This window comes from Ambystoma mexicanum, chromosome 3q (assembly GCF_040938575.1).
Source record: "Ambystoma mexicanum isolate Mex_15411 chromosome 3q, UKY_AmexF1_1, whole genome shotgun sequence".
Classification (NCBI taxonomy): Eukaryota; Metazoa; Chordata; class Amphibia; order Caudata; family Ambystomatidae; genus Ambystoma; species Ambystoma mexicanum.
In genome coordinates this window covers 1290956625-1290971905 of record NC_090926.1, presented here as the reverse complement: position 1 = coordinate 1290971905, position 15281 = coordinate 1290956625, and the positions used below count along the sequence as shown (strand labels likewise).

At 46.4% G+C, this 15281-nt stretch overlaps 1 protein-coding gene across 1 annotated transcript in view; it reads right to left on the bottom strand.

Moving 5' to 3' along the window:
• DCAF15 (DDB1 and CUL4 associated factor 15) overlaps positions 1-15281 on the bottom strand; it is an 84097-nt gene that overhangs the window by 26605 nt on the left and 42211 nt on the right. The window contains exon 8 of the mRNA XM_069604379.1: positions 8913-9004. Coding sequence (XP_069460480.1) covers positions 8913-9004 — 92 coding nt within the window. The remainder of the gene's footprint in view (positions 1-8912; positions 9005-15281) is intronic.

Sequence of the window (15281 nt, the reverse complement as noted above, 5' to 3'; positions counted from 1 at the left end):
ACAGGATTTTTCTAGAGGGAACGCCTGTTCCAGAAGGATGCCTAGTCTCATGCCACAAATGCGGTTGCGTGGAGGGCGAACCGTGAGGTTCGGCAGGTGTCACTGAAACTTTCGACAGTCATGCAGGTGTTGAGCACTTCGACGACTCCGAAGAGGCCGTAGGGGTTGTGTGCTGGTGTACACGTGGTACGTGTCTCCCCTCGTCGCCAGGCTGCGATTTCCCCATAACAGTGCAGGTGGCCTGTCTATCGGGGCTTGGACGGGCATCGGTGAGCATGCAGGCTCCACCGCGAGGTCCACTGCTTCCAAATCGCAGCCAAGGCTGCAGCCCGGTCATCTGAGGTGATGGCACCGACAAGGGAAAGACCTTCGGCCTGCATGGCGTAGACCGCCCACCGCTTAGTCCGCCTGTCTTTCAACGTTTTTGGTCGAAAGAGCTTATAGGCCTTCCATGAGCACTTGTCGTGGTTGCGAAGACACTGATTGCATCAGTGTCCTTCCAAGGAAGCTTGCCGTTACACAACGGGTAAAATATAAAGTGAGGCCTCTCCATACCAGTGGGTAGCGGAAGCCAGACCAAGAAGAGAAAGAAAGGGGTGAAGGAAATACATTCTCAGAGAGGAATAAAACCCAGCGCCCCACTCTCCCTACTGTAAGGGCCTGGCCGGATGGCCGAGGCCACGCAGTCGACAGTTGAGTAGTCTAGCAGATAGCGGCAGGAAACCCACGAAGCAGTCGAAGTGACTAGACGACACCGTAGTCTAGTGGAAATAAACATTAGCAATATAAACTCTTATAAGCCCTGCATAAACGGCCAACATGGTTGGTGGAAAAAAAGAATCTGGTGAGACCTCGACGCGTGAGGGTTTTTGGGTACACTACACGTTAGGGATAGTGTTACACTCACGCCCATGTTGATGTCCCTTTCGATCTTTGAAAGATGGAATACTTTGCGATTTCCACTAGATGTCTAACTATATGCACAGCATGTGATTCTAAGCAGATTCACAAGCATCAAACTAGTGTTAGGGGCGGAGTACTGCAGGACTTGTTTGCGATGTTCAAAAAGGGACGTCCACTGGGCAGGTCTGTAATAGTATCCCTAGTGTCATGTATACTGTACCCATGGTCATTCACACATCGATGTCCCTCGTTTTGTCTGACAAGAGGGAGCATGAAATGCAAGTACAGGAAAGTAAAAGGAAACGTGTAAAATGTCTAACTCCAAGAGGGGAAGGGTGGGCACATGTAAATCCAAGCAGATACAAGCATAGGAAATATGATTATGTCGAGTAATGTTTGCCTTCTGTGGCTTTGCTTAGAACCGCATGCTTTGCATAGATTAGCTATCAGTCATTGAAGGTGGTGGGTTGTTGGAAGGTACAACAAGCAGATGTTTTAACATTGCACCTGACCCACCTGTGAATCACTCCTTGAATGTGCATTTAAGCAGTAATGCTGTGTGAAGGTGTCAACTTCGCTCCAAGTTGCTGCTTTGCAAAGGGAATCTAAGGTACATTTGCAATAAAGGCCAGAGTAGCCCCTGTGCCTAGAGTGGAACGTGGTCTTCTTTACCAGAGAACACATTTGGATGCATTTGACAATCCATTAAGAAGTAGCTGTTTGAGAGACAGGATCCCCTTCTCTACTGTTAGGACAGTTTCTGAAGTTCAACAAAACCATTTAACTGCCGCAGTACACAACTTCTCTTAATCCACCTTGCTGTGCCTCTCAGTTGCTGCAGAAGCCCACCAGGAGCCTCCTAAGGACACTCCAGAAGAAGGAAATCCTGATCCAGGTACCCCTCATTAGAGTGCTGGACTGAGAGCAAGGAAAGTCCAACCAGAGATATTCAATCTGCATCAGTGCGGTTTGCGAAGCGCTGAAACTGCGAAGTGCCGCTGAATCGAAGAGAGCCGGTAGCTGCCATCAACTTCCCAAGTACTGTTTGGGCTTTGGGGTACTTGCCTTAAAACGTGCTGTATCTCTTGAGAATTGCACATGCTTAACTTTTAAGTTGATTTTAACTTAAAAAATCAACTGCTCCTCGGACTTCCCCTCTTCTCCTCCCTCTGAGCCCCCCTCATCCTGCATGTCCTGTTTCTCACCTATCTCCCCTTCTGAAGTCTCCACCCTCCTCTCTAAAGCCCACCCCACGTCTGCCCCAACTGACCCTCTCCCATCCCTTCTCATCCCTAAGATCTACCCTCCTCTTATCCCCTACCTTACTTCCTTCTTCAACATCTGTCTTTCCTCAGCTACCTCCCTCTGCTTTCAAACATGCCACGATCATCCCTATTCTGAAAAAACCATCTGCCGATCCCCTCCTCACCTCTAGCTACCGACCTATCTCACTTCTCCCATTCCTCTCCAAGCTTCGAGCGCCTCACCTACTCCCAGCTCTCATCCTTTGTCACCAATCTCTCTCTCCTACCCCCTTCCTAATCTGGATTCCGCCCTAAACACTCTCCTGAAACTGCTCTCAGCTATATCCTTAACTCCCTCCTCTCTGCTAGGCACTCTAAGCAATCCTCTATTCTTATTCTCCTCGACCTCTCCGCTGCCTTCAACACGGTCGATCATCCCCTTCTTCTCCACACTCTTTCCTCCTTTGGGTTCAAAGGCTCTGTTCTCAACTGGCTATCTTCTTACCTCTCTTCCCGCTCTTTTACTGTTTCTTGGGGTGGCCGATCCTCCCCATCTCAACCTCTTGAATACGGCGTACCTCAAGGTTCGGTGCTTGGACCTTTCCTCTTTTCCTAGCCCCCGTTATCTCCTCATTTGGCATTTCCCACCACTTCTATGCTGACGACACTGAACTTTTCCTCTCTTTCTCCTCTTTCTCAACTGACCACCTAAAACTTTTTTCCTGCCTTACTGCCATAAAGAACTTGATGTCTTCCCGCTTTCTCTCCCTTAACACTGATAAGACTGAAGTCTTATTCTTTCCCTCAAACTCTCTACCCTCTCCCTCTCCTCCGCCTTTCATTCACTTTCCTCCCTCCAATCTCCCTATCTCTCTCCATGCTCGTAACTTTTTCACTTTGACTCCTCTCTCTCTCTTTCTCCCACCATATCTCGCTCACTTCTCGCACCTGTCGCTCCCACCTATTCAACATTCGCAAAGTCCGTCCCTCTCTCACCTTCCATGCTACCAAACTTTTAATCTCCTCCCTTATCTTCTCCCACCTCTTCTACTGCTCTTCCTTATTCTTCGGACTACCTACTTCTCATCTCGCCCCCCTCAAATCCATCTACCACTCTGCTGTTCATACTCCGTCTCCTTACCACCCGAGACCCCATCACTACTTCCCTCTCCTCTCTTGGCTGGGTTCCATTTCACTCTCAACTCAAATTTCACTTGCTTTGTCTTCAAATCACTCCATGGTCTTGCTCCCCCTTACCTGTACTCCCTCATCTCTCTCTACTCCCCCTCCCGTTCCCTTCGGTCTTCTGACCATTTCCTTCTCACTGTACCTCCGTCCCCTTGTGCCCCCTCCCGTTTACGCTCCTTCCAACTCCTAGCCCCCCTGCACTGGAACTCCCTTCCTCTTGCAATCCGCTCGACCACCACCTTTTTCTCATTCTGCACCTCCCTTAAATCTCTCCTTCTCCACTCCCCTCCTTGAAACTCCTTCCCCTTCCTGCCTCCCCTCCCTCCCTCCCTCCCTCCCCCCTTTACCATTTCCCTCCCCTCCCCTCACCTCCCCACTCTCTTTCCCCTTTCCTCCTCCTACCCCTCCGCTGTCCCCACCCCACCCAGTCCTACTCCACTATTCTCCCTTCAGTTAATTGCTCTTCTTGCTGTTTTATTGACTGATTCATATTGTAACTTCGCTTCTACTGTTATATTGTTTACGTTTATGTTTTATGTATTAAGTTGTTCACTTGTACAGCGCTTTGGTGTAAAGCGCTTTATAAATCAATACAAACTCCCCTTTGCCCATGCCTAACAGCTTGTGTGTCCTATAGTGATTTCCTTTGAACTTTCTAACTTTGTGAAAGACTTTATCCAAGAAGTGCATCAGAACTATAGACTTTGTCCAAATGACTTTGGCTGTCCTGGCTCCCTAAAGGGACCTTTCTGAATCCATTGACTTTGGCATTACTTGTCCCTCCATAGGTTGGAGCTTTTTGAATACGGTTACTGCTGGGAAAGGCTTACCTAGATTTAATTTGAGAATTCAGTTGTCCTCACATTATAAGAAACTGTTCTAACTGTTATATTTTCCTTAACTATTCCTTCCTGAAACTAAGAATCTGAAAAGTATATTGGTGTGATATATTAATGCAATACTATCCTTGTTAATGAAGTCACTTCAATTCACCAGCTGTAAAGATTCTCTAAAGTAAGTCCAAAGTTCCCTTGATCCGTTACAAACATTTGCCTTTTTAAGAATGCTTATAAACTAAAACCTTGAGTGTAAGTGTTACTTGTATTGATGAATTTCATTTGTACAGCTTTACAGCTCACACTTACCCCTCTTGAGAGAGGGGCCTTGCTGCTCAGTCACACTACCAACTTGTGTAGTATAGACAAGAGATGGGTTACCGAATACCAAGCAGATAAGCCTTGTGTAGTCTCACAGTGTGACTGCACCAAATCTTACCCAATACCTGCCCATTTAATAGAACATGGCAGTGGCAGTGGTGCAGTCTGAGGACGAGAACGGTTTTCCCTGTTGAAAAGCTTGAAGTGGCTTGATGACTGCAAGACACTCCAGTAGATTGATCTGATTTTTGCTACTGCTTGAGCCCACTGACCATGTGGTGGAAATGATGTGCTCCCCAAGTGATGCATCTGTTTTAAGAGTGGCCTGCACTGCTGGATTGCGAAAGGATTTCCCCCAGTTTCTTAGGACCACCATTGCAATGCTTGTACTAGCGACTGCATTGACCACTTGATCGTCCCACTGACCACTTGCTTGAGACCATTGTTTTGCCGGCCACATTTACACTGGGCACATGCGTAGACATGCATGTGGGACAAGGTATATGTAGACGGCATCACCCCGAGATGACACATTGCCTTCTGCATGGTTATCGGAGGTCGGCAACATAAAATGGCATTAAGCTAAACTGGTGCGGCAAGGTGGGGGTACGTTACGGGCCCGGGATGTTACGATAGCCCCTCCGCTCCCAGGTTTGGCCCGTGTAATGGGTTCTTAACTCCTGTAGAAACCAGTCCAAAAAGGTTGGAATGCGGATAATTCAAAGTATTTTATTTTCGTGACAGGGTTGTCTCGCAGGGCCCCGTTCAAATAAAGAAAATACTGCACAAAGATGGCCACCACGGATTGGAAAGGCAGGGCTCCATACAGATAAAGCTAGAGTTGGAGGGTTAGGATTCCCCCACATAGCCTCCAAGCTATGAACTCCTTACCTGCCGACATCAGAGCCAAAAACTCCCTCCCGGCTTTCCGAAAAAAACTAAAAACCACCATCTTCACCTAATCCCATCTCTCTTCCCTTCTCCGGCCCTGTATTGTAAATAATGCATATGTCAACGCAACTGTAAATAAGTCAAATGTAAAGTAAAATGTATTGTAAATAAAAAGTGATCTGAAACTCAAACATTTTCTGTAACCAGCGCCACGATGCCTCCGGGCTGCAGTGCGCTCAACAAATGTGAATAAATAAATAAATACAGAGCCCCTCTTCCAAGGGGGCATGGCAGGTCCAGTTGCGAATTCCTGCAGTAGTGATGATAGCCCACCAGACCCCCTCACCCTCTGCTCTGCTCTCTAAACTCTTCCTTCAAATCACGATTCGACGACTCATTCTGTCCTAATGTGCTTGTTAGCACAGTCCGCTCACCTCCGAGAAACTTTCCTTTCATGCGTAGTCCGCAAGTCGGCGTTCACACTTCCTCACTTGCTGACTTGTTTTTCATTCATTGCCTTTGTCGTAACATAGCCCCACTGCGACCATTCCTCAGATGACATCAGCTGTCCCGGTGTCAGTTACGTGAGTTCGTAGCGAAGGAATACGTTGCACTGCACGTCACCGCACGTCTTTGGGTTCCTACCTCTAATAGACCCGACGCACGCAATGCTTCTACTACGCAGACAACACAACGGAAAGTCTGTTAGTCTTTATTAACAAGTATCTGCAGAAAACTAAGACCTTACGACCGTGTCAGATTGCCACACGCTCCAAGGTTAATAATCCGTGGTCTGGAACTCTGCAGTTACTTGAAACAAAGCTCACACACACCGGCAGAAGGAGAATGCTGCAGACAGAATTACATTAATATTTCACTTTCCTTATTTAACTTCCTTAGCTGACTCTTGCTGTAACTGCTTCTCGTTGTTTCTTGTCTTTAATCATCTATTCTCTCAGAAATGGAAATCTTCAGAGTTTTTACTAAAATACCTTGCTGAACTATAAACTGCGACCCGTTCCCTTGGAAACTAGAATGAAAGGCAGTTTAGCACTTCTAGTGGAATTCCAAACTACCTCACCACCAGGCACAGCCAATCACTGCTGCTGAGCGGAGCCTCCATCTTGACCTGGAGAAACAAAGGCTTCCTGACAGCCACATTAAGGAAGAATCTCGCATTCTCATTCACAGACCCCCTGCAACTAAATCACGCTCATTCACTAGCTGAAACATACTACTGGTTACCACTCCTGCACCTCCAGTTAAAAGTTTTTAAATTGTGTACCAATAAGTGGAAACCTAAATGGGTCTTTAAAGCACTAGCAATGGTATGGAAGCCTGACAATGCCCGTGGAATCCTGACGGGGCATCACGGAGCAGTGGTGGTGGTGGCATTCGCTGACACAGAAATAAGTGGAGAGGGAGGGTTTGTCTGAAAGGGACAGGGCAGGTGAACCGGCCATTAGGTGTCTTGGAACACGGGCTAAATCTGTGGGTTGTGCACAAGCCAAATCCAGTTCTCCCCAGGGTAGTTTGATGTACCAGTGGTTTACACACTGAACCATTTTAATCATGACACAGGTAGGAAGGCAGGACATGTTTTCGCTTGCATTTCCTACTGCACTTTGTTACACAACCCCTTCTTTTCCCAAATGTGGCCTACATTTAGTTGCTGCTTTAGGCACAGCACACTTTCTTAAGTCGCCTACCTTTCAAATGTTCTGCATGTGCTCTTTCAAAAAAATGTATGCTTGCCATTCACCACCACATTGGTTTTCCTCATTTTCAAATAGGTACGTCTGTTTAGGTCATCAGAATAAAAATCATTGGCTCAGTTTTTGGCTTGTGGTATTGCTTGTTTTGTGAAGCATAAAAATGTGGGATTGCCCCAACTAGAAGAGTCGGGGCAATGCAGCGGTGCATTGCTTTTCTCAATATTCACAGATGCTGTGCAAACATGTCAAGCACAAGCACATACTATGGGGATTTTAGGTTGTTGCCAGACCATGGCAAATGACTCGTTCCTGAACTTGGAATTTTGTCTACTTTTCAGAAATGTATGCCTTAAGAGTTCCCATTGAGCTTTCCTACCCCTCTTCTATTCCTTCCAAGCATGTCCTATTAAAAATAAAGTCTACCTCTCACAAAACGTATGGTAACCTTATAAAAAAATTGTCCACTCAACCTTTACTTAAAATCTTGGAAAATGGCGAATTCAGAACTGCAAACCATATGTTCCTAGCTCCTAATAGAAAAAAACCACAGGCTTCTATGTACATCGTTTTAGTGGCATTTTTTGAAAAGACAACACAACATTGTCACTTTGTAACGTTCTCACCACCGCCCCTATAGTAAACCACTAATCATTGGTGGCGCCTGCCTACATGTGGGAATAAATGGGTGCAAATGTGGCCGGGATAGTACCTGTAACAAAAAAAAAAAACAAGGGATTTAATGCAGACATACTGAAATGTCCAAAAAAGGGCTCGGCCCTGGGAGGGAAAACCATCAGCAGTTAAGGGGTTAAATTTACTTTTTATATGATAATGGCATTAGCCAAGAACGCTGCATAGAGCGATTGACCACCATGGTGGAAAAAAACAATGAGGTACATCGCCGTGTGACGTCCATGGGTACAGTACATGTCACACAAGGGACAGCATTACAAACACATTCAACGTCCCTTTTCAAACTTGGGAAAAAAGTCTTGCAATACTGTATACCTACCACTAGATGCAGCAGTGGTGTGTGAATGCTACACACCAATTATATTTTTCGTGGTGTTGCAAACGCCAAATATGTTTAAGGGTCTCAGCTGAATTATTGTGTGCTACCCTGTGTGGACTCAGAGGACCCCTGACCACGCCGACACTGAGACAAAGCCTTGACTGCACCTCCAAGTACCTCGATTGGTTTTGGCCAACCCCCTAGAGCTCCCCGTTAATCATAACTAGGGTGGCCCCATAAAATCTGTTCAACATGCCAGATTCTAGAAATTAATCTCAACAGACATCTTTCCCAATAAATCATAAGCATGATGGTGTCAGTGTTCAGAGGAAAAGCCCACCCCCCACCCTACTTCTTGCCACCAGCACATTTGCCTTCCTCCTACACACTTGGTCACTTCGTGCCATCCAGGCACAGGCCAGTACTCCTGTCCACCAACATGGTCTTGAGTCTGGAAGGCTGAACCCATGGCTCCACCCTCCCGTCATAGCCTTCCGCTTGGGCAAGGATACATGGTGTCCTCCAAACCGCTGCTTCGGTATGCATCTGGTGGCACACAAAGCAGGGGCCATCCAGCAGAGCCTTCCTTCTATACATCACAGTACCTGAAACACATATTCCCCCCCCGGCCCCCTCCCCGCCCCCGGCCTCCCCAACCACCTCTCCTCCCTCTGCTGGCATTGCCTTTTCAGGACTAGCTTACACGGACCACAGCGTATTGATAGCACAAATTCCATGGTGGCAATATAGTGCACCTTTCCCACGCCCCGCCAGTCACACAGGCTTCATCCAGGACACTCACGTGCATGGTAGCGCTGGCTTTCATGGGCTTGAGGTTCCTTCCTCTCAGGTCGGTGACCACAAATGGCAGCGAAATCTTATCATCCTCGTACTCTGAGTGGGGGAACAGAGACCAAATGTGAGCAAGAGTAGGAAACAAGAGGCTCTATGGGACCAAATACGGGGAAGAGGATCAAAGCAAGAGACAGAGAAAAACAGGCTACAATGGATCATAGAGACAGGGAAGGAGATTAAACCAAGAGAGAGAAAAACAGGCTACAATGGATCATAGAGACAGGGAAGGAGATTAAAGCAAGAGACAGAAAAATAGGCTACAATGGATCATAGAGACAAGGAAGGAGATCAAAGCAAGAGAAAGAGAAAGACAGGCTACAATGGATCATAGAGACAGGGAAGGAGATCAAAGCAAGAGACAGAGAAAAACAGGCTACAATGGATCATAGAGACAGGGAAGGAGATCAAAGCAAGAGACAGAGAAAAACAGGATACAATGGATCATAGAGACAGGGAAGGAGATTAAAGCACCCACTCCCTTAGAGATTAGCAGGACACGCTAAAAGGAGAGAGACTTGAAATCCCAATCCCAGCAGGAGAGACGCGATACTCGCCCCACACAAACAATAACCCCAACGAGCCCCAGGAACATACTCCATGCAGAAAATACACATTTATCAGACAGGAAAGGGCGCTCAGAGAGGGAGGTTGGTGCTGGGGTGAAGAAAGGGACACACCAGCCCGACAGTCACTCGTCCACAACACTTAATGGTTGTGTGGGGGTGGGCACTTCAAATATTACAGCAAACTAGACAGTACTCCAATTTTAGACAAGATGCTGAGGTAGGAATCTCACCCATCAACCCTCCACAAAAAGGCTTTCTAAATATATGTGTGGAAGAGGAAGGAGCAGCCCCCTACCCTCCACAACATTTTCTCCAGAGCCCCACCAACCTGAGAGCCAGCCCACATAGGCAGGCTGTACAACTTCAGGAAGTAAGCTACTAGCCCAGACAGAAATGACCCGTCCAACAAGAACACCAGCTACTCACATGCACATCCTATGTTTACTCCCCAAGTGTGAATTTTCCTTCACCAAGGGGTTAAAACAGATTTTTTAGAATCGGTTTTGTGGACAGATTGAGGCGCTGCCCAAACTCTTAGCAATGAAAATCACAGGTAACACTAAAATATTCACAGCTATTATATACACATTCACCTTGGAGTGCTCTGCTAGCAGCAGTAACACTTCACGGTTTCAAAGTACTGTAGGATAGCAACGAGAGTGAATAAAACAAGACAAGTAAGAGAAGCAATATGCTGAAATAAAGAGGAGTTGGAACAACCATACAAAGCCTTAGTCCATCCGTAGATGGACAAGATGGGGTGTAGTGCGCTAGAGGCATAGGTCCCAATGTAGTTCTCATCGGAAAGCCAGGAGTCCGAACCGGAATTAGTAATTGAATGACCGGTGACCCCAATTGAAGAAAAGTTCCAGCAGACCCTGCTCCCAAACCAACAACCTGAGGGAGAAGCACATGGGAGGATCCTTGACCAGGACTCCACTGTTCAGTCAGGCAAGGGAGACGTACCCTGCGGAGGTGGGCAGGCAGGCGTAGAACAGGTAGGTGTACTCAATGCCCCCCTACCGCGCCCGCCCCCACCATAATCTGATTCAACCAGGGACAACTAAGTTCCCAAAAAACACAAACAAAAACAAATCACTGGGCCAGCTTTTCACATACCTTGGTTAGGATGAAGAATGTACGGGGGTCTCGGAGGCAGAGGTCATCTGTGGCATCAGATTTTTGATCCGGCTCAGATCTGTGCTCCAATGGACCGGTTCTGGACACTATTACAGAGAATTCTCAGAAATGTGCTAATGCCCTCCACCTTAGAGACCCCCAGCAACTTTGCTGTATTTTGAAGGCTTGATTATTATTTTTTAACCTGGAGAGTGCAACCCTTTATTTCTCAGAGAAGCCCCTGCAAGGTCGACTTCTCCCCTTGAGTTGGTGGGACCAATCAACTCCAAAGTAAGCCACCTGGACATTCTCTCGGAGCTGGTTGCATTGCCACAGAGTTGCTGCTGGAAACCGAATAGCTAGGGAGAGGAACATCAGATTGTGTGCGTTGCTTTTAAGTTGGCCAAGAGCTCCAGGAAGATCCTCCAGACCCCCAGGAAACGGGACTGACTGAGCCTGAGCCTCCTCCACAGAGCGCAGCACCCCAAAAGCAAGGAGAGACCATCTCGACAGCCAGAAACCATGGTGTTGCCATTTGCAGTAGACGTAAGAAGCTGAAACACCGAAGTGCCACTTGTTTGAAAGATTGCCAGTTGCGAGCGGTGACCATCCCATTGCAGGGCAGGAGTCCCCAGAAGTCCTCCCTCTTGTCCCCACGACTGAGGCCCAGGAACAGTGAGATCTGCAGAGCTGCACAGGAACAGAAGTCATCAGCTGCACTTTTTCTTCAATCCAAAAACGTACTGTAAAGTCTGAGAGAACTTACCTCTTATTGTAGAGTTGCTCGCATCTTCTACTACTCACAAGCCTAACAGCGTGTGGTCCTACATGGATTATTTTCTTCAAAGACTTCTAAAACATTGTGCAAAGACTTTTCTTACTTACCTACAAGAAGTGCTTCATCTCATAAGACATTTGCCCATTGACTTTGGCTTAACCCGTTATGCTGAATTACTCTGCTTAGGGGATCCAAAAGTATTTGCCTACTTAAGAATATTTGTGGCCTCGTGTGTTCTAATAACCTTTCCCTTTGACCAATTTCTGACAGTATTCTAAATTTCACAGTAAGATATTAATGTCACCAGCACCCTAATTATTGAAGTCACCTGAGGGTGTAGGTTGCGACTGTGGGCCATCCCAAAAGGATCTTTACTGACTTAGACATAAGTGTGTAGTTGGTGTATTTGTGTGTTGCTTTTATATTGGTCCCTTCTGATGAAGGCTTATTCTAACTGATGAGAAAAAACAAGGGCGGAACCCTCTTTTTTGCAAGGGGCCTGACTCGAGAGGGTAGGAAGTACAGTAAGAGCAAAAATGAGTCGACGCTACCCTAATCAAGGGTGTGACATAGGGTCACAATTTTGCAGCATAGCTAGAACAGTTGCTAGCTTTAGAGAAATCACCTTTCGATACAGGAATATTTAAACAATACTTTAATTTATACTAACAAAAAGCAAGACATTTACAAACTGCGCCGTGTCGCTGAAGATGTACATTCGATTGTATTGTCATTTCAAGCAATACATGAAATACCTGTCACTCTGCCTACTAACCCACAAAGATGCAGACCATAATGTACCCAACAATGTACCACACGGAAGAATCTACTCATGTCACACTGACTGAACATTCATCACATTGACTTTACCAAATTTGTAAGTACCATACTTGATGCATTTATATATTCATACAGAGTGCTACTCACAGGTTCCATAGCACAAGACTTGATGCTCACGCTAATCTTAACCTTCCCTCTCCTCTTCCTCTCAGACATATTTGCTAACATACATTATACCCCTCCTGAAGAACCGCCGCGACCATGCGGCGGGGAAACACGTGTTGAGGAACTGCTGCTTTATACACCTCCAAGTTGAGGAACTTGTTCGCTACACCACCAGATCTCAAGAAAATATTTCAATTGAAGAATTGTATTCGTAATCCTAAATTGGAATTATAACTCATCAACAGAAAGAACTTTTTTCTCTTAACCCAAAAGACCTAGTGAATCTAAGGACTTTCAACTAATAAGGATCTATTTCAACCTACAAAAAGACCTAGTGAATCCAACTAAGGACTTTTCAACCCATAAGGATCAAAACTTAGTGAAAGCAACTAAGGACTTAGACTTCACCTTGACATATATATACTCTAATTTTGATGCATTCAATGTTTTGCTTTATATGTGTCAATCTCTGCAATTGCAAATTAAAAATCAACTATTCTCTGAAACCTTTCATTCGTGTAAACATCTCATTTTGAGAAGCGCAACAGGAGGTCCCATTTTCTTCAAGTTTGTTCAAGCCCAGGTCAGCCTCTGTGGCATCCCTCAGCTGCAGCATCTCTACCACCACCCTCCTATACCCCCCCAAACATTGTCCACTTAGAGCGCCATCACTGTTTCTAAGGCTGATCCTCCTTTTTCCTATCTCCTCCAACTGCTGCTCTGTGGAGTAGGTTTTTGTTGGGTTCCTACCTAAATGGTGCTTGCACATATGGGTATAAACATATTGTGGTTGTCATTCAATCATTCATTGTTCAACATAAACGTCCACTCGTTTTTTTTCTCCAATACCATTGTGGATGTCCCTTCTTGCCTTTCTCCGGCTGCTCTTCCTCCAACTCTTTGGCTTCCTCTACTTCTTCACTGGTTGCCTTGTTGCCACCCTCCTCCGCGACCTCTCTGGCATCTACACCCTCGTCCTTGGCTACCTTGCCCTCGCTTCCCTCTGCCCACCCGTCGGCTCCTTCTACAGGGCATACCTCTGAACTGTAACCCCCGACGGAAGTCTTTTAAGGGTGGCAACCTTCTTCCCATTGCCACTGTTAAAGAGAATTCTCATTTCTGTGCCAATTCCCTTTAACCTTAGAGACCACCAGCTCTTTTGCTGGACTTATGGACTTGAATTTTAACCCTGGAGTGAGTGAGCCCTTTATCTCGTTCATGTGTTTTGACCCGATTTGGATTATGTGTTTCCTTCGTTTTTGGTGTCTTGACAAACTCCATAGGCATCTACTTTTTGTATGGTGACACACTACACCTTCAGTGCAGTGTCAGAGAAATCCTTTAGATCTCTTATAAGGTTTCAATACCTTTTCATGTGTGAACTACTGTTCCCAAGAATAGTAAAGTGAAATTGACTTCACCTTTTCTCTTTGTAGGTCCAGCATACCCCATCTTATGTGGAGTGCTGGCGGGTGGGGGGGGGGGGGGGGTGGGGGGTGGGGGGGGGGGGGGGGGGGTTGCTTAGTAGCCCCTTATCCAACCTAAATTTGTTTTATGTTACCCTCTCTGGTGGCTTACATTTTCGCACCATTGTGCTTTTTTTAACCGCGTGCCGAATCTTCAGCTGCAGTATAGCATCCATGGTCAATCTATAGAACGCTGGTCAATCATCCCCCCCAATAGATTCTCCCAAGGTGGCTGATAGTGAGAGTGTCTGCTAAGAACGATCCTTCAATTGTCCAATTATTTTTTTTTAAGAGTCTGTGAAACAGTCAGCATTGCTATCTCTAGTGCAGACTCTAGCCTTCTTAAAACATCTGCCTTGGAGCCCGACCCTAAGGGAACTAGGCCCCTTTGTTCTAGATCGGTAAGGACTAAGGTGTATGGGTACAGTAGACGTCACACTAGGGATAGTATTACAAACATGCCCAGCCGACATCCCTTTTCGAGTTAAGAAAACAAGACATGCAATACTCCGACTACCACTAGATGCCATCCTATGCATAACGTGTGATCTAAGCAGATCCGATAAACAAAGATGTATATCACATTGTGTGGTGCATCAACCTTTCTCCTCAACAAATAGGTCCCCTAATTGCCTTGTTCTTTATTCACTGCCTTTGCTACACTAGAGTGGTCTCCATTGGATTATCAGTGTTAATGGGGTGCTTCATGTATGCTTTGAATTGAATTAGCAAATGACTGGCTAATATCTTGCAACTTGAAATCTTTACCCATGCCCCTTCCCGAGAGTGAAGACTTGACTGCTCTGCCAGTCACCATAGCCTGGAATTACTTAAAGGAACCCCTTCTTTGCCCAAACCAGAGACCCTTTGTGAAATCTTAGTGCTCTCATAGTGACAAAAGCATATCCCTGTGCTCGAGTTCTGGGCCCCGAAGACTGCAGGTTCTATGCAGCAACGTTCAATGATGGAAAGAATGGGTGAAGAATGTCCTCCCAGTTGAAACAGTCCTTGCCAATTGTAAAGCTGAAGATGGGATGACCATTTCCAGGAGCAATCTGGCCAGTAGAGGGCAAGCCTGGCGTATATGAAATAGGCTGGATGCTGGGATTCGGACGATGAAGCCATCATGGTCTTTCTTCTCAGGTCATCACCATCTTCGTTCTGCCCCATCGCAGTCCTTCCCGAGCCCCGAGCCCCGAGCCCCAGGGCATTTTCCTATGCAATCTTAGTGGACTTTGAGAAAACAATTCCACTGCTGTCATTGGCTCCAGTTACTGATGGATGCTACAAGCTGGACGGTGCTAGTGTACCCAAAATTGCTGACCAAAAACATTTGGCCTGCCTCAGCCCACGGATAACGCAGGTTCGGACTTGCCTCGACGGTCATTCGCACCAGAAGGTGTCACCGGGGTGCTGGCCCTGTGCCCATCCCATAGAGCTGC